This window comes from Tenrec ecaudatus, chromosome 12, assembly GCF_050624435.1.
Source record: "Tenrec ecaudatus isolate mTenEca1 chromosome 12, mTenEca1.hap1, whole genome shotgun sequence".
Taxonomy (NCBI): Eukaryota; Metazoa; Chordata; class Mammalia; order Afrosoricida; family Tenrecidae; genus Tenrec; species Tenrec ecaudatus.
Window position 1 is genome coordinate 16,678,857 of NC_134541.1, and position 2,599 is coordinate 16,681,455.

The following is a 2,599-nucleotide window of genomic DNA, read 5'->3' on the forward strand; positions in this document are numbered from 1 at the left end:
ATTATTATTTAATTTAAGTTAATTTGTCATGACTACAAAATCAGAGAAGAACTTTGAGAAGTATCTTGTCCAGTTCGACGTAACTGTCGTGAGGTGCTCAAGCACAGAGACACTTGGAACTCAGTCTTTTGGGAACCAATGGACGATCAATGCACAGGTCGTTTCCAAGACTCCAGAGGTCTTACAACCCCGATTCCCTGATCTTAGCACGATTCCCATTTTCCCCTGGTCTTTTTATTATTTCAGCATGCTCTACTCTCTTATAAGATTGATATATTCGAACCTAATCATCAACCAATCAAACACTTTTGTTCAGAGTGCCTGCTGACCTTGTATAGAAGTACCCTGAAAATCTTAAGCAGAATCCTGCCTCACTAGGTCAAGGCGTGCTCCTGCACTTCCCAGCCATCAACCCACCCTGCGTAGCATCTGCTCATGGTGTTCTGCGTTGGGTGTATTTTTGACGGGAGCAGACAGATGGCCTCTGGAGGAAGCACCTCCTTGCACCACATCATGTGCTCTTGGTCTCTTTTGGTCCTGGGGCGTGTTCCCGTCCCTCCTTGGGACTCATTTTCCTGACTTTAAAGAGTCTCTTGGGTTAACGCCCACTCTGTGGCCAGGTTGTAACGGCCGTGTGACTCCCGTCAAAGCTGGCTCTTCTGCGGCAAGGATGTTGTCCTTAGTGTTGGAAGGGGCCACACGTGACTTGTTTTACCTCTTGAAGTTCTGGGTCAGTGAGCAGACAGACAAGAGACTGAGACACTCCTGAGCCTGGCGGGGGAGAGTGCTACAACATGACCTGGAGAGAGAGGTGGGGGACCTGAACACATGAGGGGGTGGGCCAAGTGTGGGCACCGCACTAGGTTAGCAGCGAGTTCCAGAAGAGGAGCACACCAGCCGGGGCCCTGGGCTTGTCCTGATTAATGTGATGGGAACAAGCAGTTCAGACAGTGGGGAGGGCAGCATTCCGGGGATTAGTCCCTTTTACGGGCACAGAAGGGAGAGGGGAGAGCAAGCAAGGTGGCACAGCCTAGGCCGCTACTCACAGGCGGCTCATGCAGACGTTCCCACAGAAGGTCGAGCAGCATACGCTATTGGCCTGACACTCTTGGTGATACGCACAGTGGTGGCTGCACATATATATGCTTGGCTGCTTCTCACAGGCCTTGATTTCTACGGGTCCTTGTGGTTCTGGAACGGGGTGGAAGGCAGGGTCAGTGGAACCAGGCCTCTAGACCGCAGGCTGTCCTCTAGTTTAACAGACCCCAGAATTCAGTTTCTACTCATGACATGCTAGGGCTCTTCAGGAAAATCCCTTCCTGGTTCTTCAAATCCTGGGATTTTCTTGGACACTCTTTTTTGTTGTTCAACTCTTCCAGAGAACAGTTTTCCTCACCTACCACAACCATTCAAGGGTTTGAATATATTAAAGAGTTGTCCAACCCTCCCCTCAATCAGTTCTAGAACATTTTCTTCATTTCTTGTATTCCTGTTATTAGCTCCTCCTTTCCCCCAACCCCCCTGTTTTAAGCCTAAGAAACTGTTATTGTAGTTACTGCCTCTATAGATGCACCTATCCTAGATTCGTATCAAGAAAATGATGGATTATTCTTATTTTAAATTGGATGCCTCTTTTCCACAAGTGCCGGGGCTTCCGGTACCCTGGCCACATACTGTTAGTGGGCCCTGTCTATCTACTAGTCATAACCTTGGTGCATAGTTACCCCCGGTCCCCCATAACTTATGTGCTGAGCCAGAACTGAAGGAAGCCTGAGCCCCCTCTCCCCACTGGTCTCTAGAGCTTTCAGGCTGCCAGCGAGAACAGGCTCTCCCCACCTCTTCTTTACTTCATTTTCTCCAGGATTTCTTCCCAGAACTCACCACTTCTGTGGTTCCCTCTGGTCCTTCCGATGATACCTGGAACTTGGTCTAACAGATGAAAAGTTGCTTGCTGATGCCCCTTCTTCCTATAGCTACCAGAATCTCTGAATATGCTCATCTCCCACAGATGTGCATACACCAAGAACGCATTCTTCCCTTCTCCCATCTGACCCAGTCCTGGAGCGCCTATCACTACTGTGAGCACCACGTCTCTCTGAGGCTGTGGGATGGAGGATCAAAGATGCAGGCTGCCCCCGCCCGCGCCCACCACCCACCACTATTCCCAGCGTCAGTGAAGGGGCTCAGGCCATCTTGTGTCCCCACCGCCTGGGCCACAGCCAGGTGTGCAGAGAGGCACCCATTCCAGGGTCTTCTCAGCCTCTCCTCCTCCTCCCCGCTCCCGGTCCTTCTCCCACCACCTACTGGGCGGGGTCCTCTGGCGCAGGTCTCCCTGGGCCCGTAGGAGTAGTGCACACAGGAGCAGGGCGGCCAGCAGAGCCCGGGCTGCCATGACTGTGACCGCAGCCTTCCTCTTCTGAAGACAGCCAGAGCCTCCCTGAAGGTCCCTGGAGCCCTGAGCAAGGAGAGCGAAGCCAGGAAGGGGACGAGCTGATCCCGGGCTCCTTGCTGCCGCCTCTGGTCGACCTGGGCAGTGCAAGGAGCCCTGATTCCCGCCCCTTTTGCTCATCCCGCCCTGTTCTACCCTGGTCTGGTTTTG

General features: G+C 52.5%; 1 protein-coding gene across 1 annotated transcript; it reads right to left on the minus strand.

The window, feature by feature from the left end:
* Nucleotides 1–1,042: 1,042 nt before the first annotated feature.
* Nucleotides 1,043–2,392, minus strand: LOC142462314 (protein WFDC10B-like). Its single transcript, XM_075564060.1, has 2 exons — nt 2,305–2,392; nt 1,043–1,191 (listed from the first exon to the last, which is right to left on the minus strand). Exons 1-2 carry the CDS (start codon nt 2,390–2,392, stop codon nt 1,043–1,045), a joined length of 237 nt encoding a protein of 78 aa, XP_075420175.1.
* Nucleotides 2,393–2,599: the final 207 nt, after the last annotated feature.

Bases quoted from the DNA above. Each gene is read 5' to 3' on its own strand.
- LOC142462314 (XM_075564060.1), bottom strand. From the start codon at position 2,392: ATGGCAGCCCGGGCTCTGCTGGCCGCCCTGCTCCTGTGTGCACTACTC. The intron at 1,192-2,304 runs GTAGGTGGTGGG...ACCCCGTTCCAG, and splicing joins GCGCCAGAGGACCCCGCCCA to AACCACAAGGACCCGTAGAA.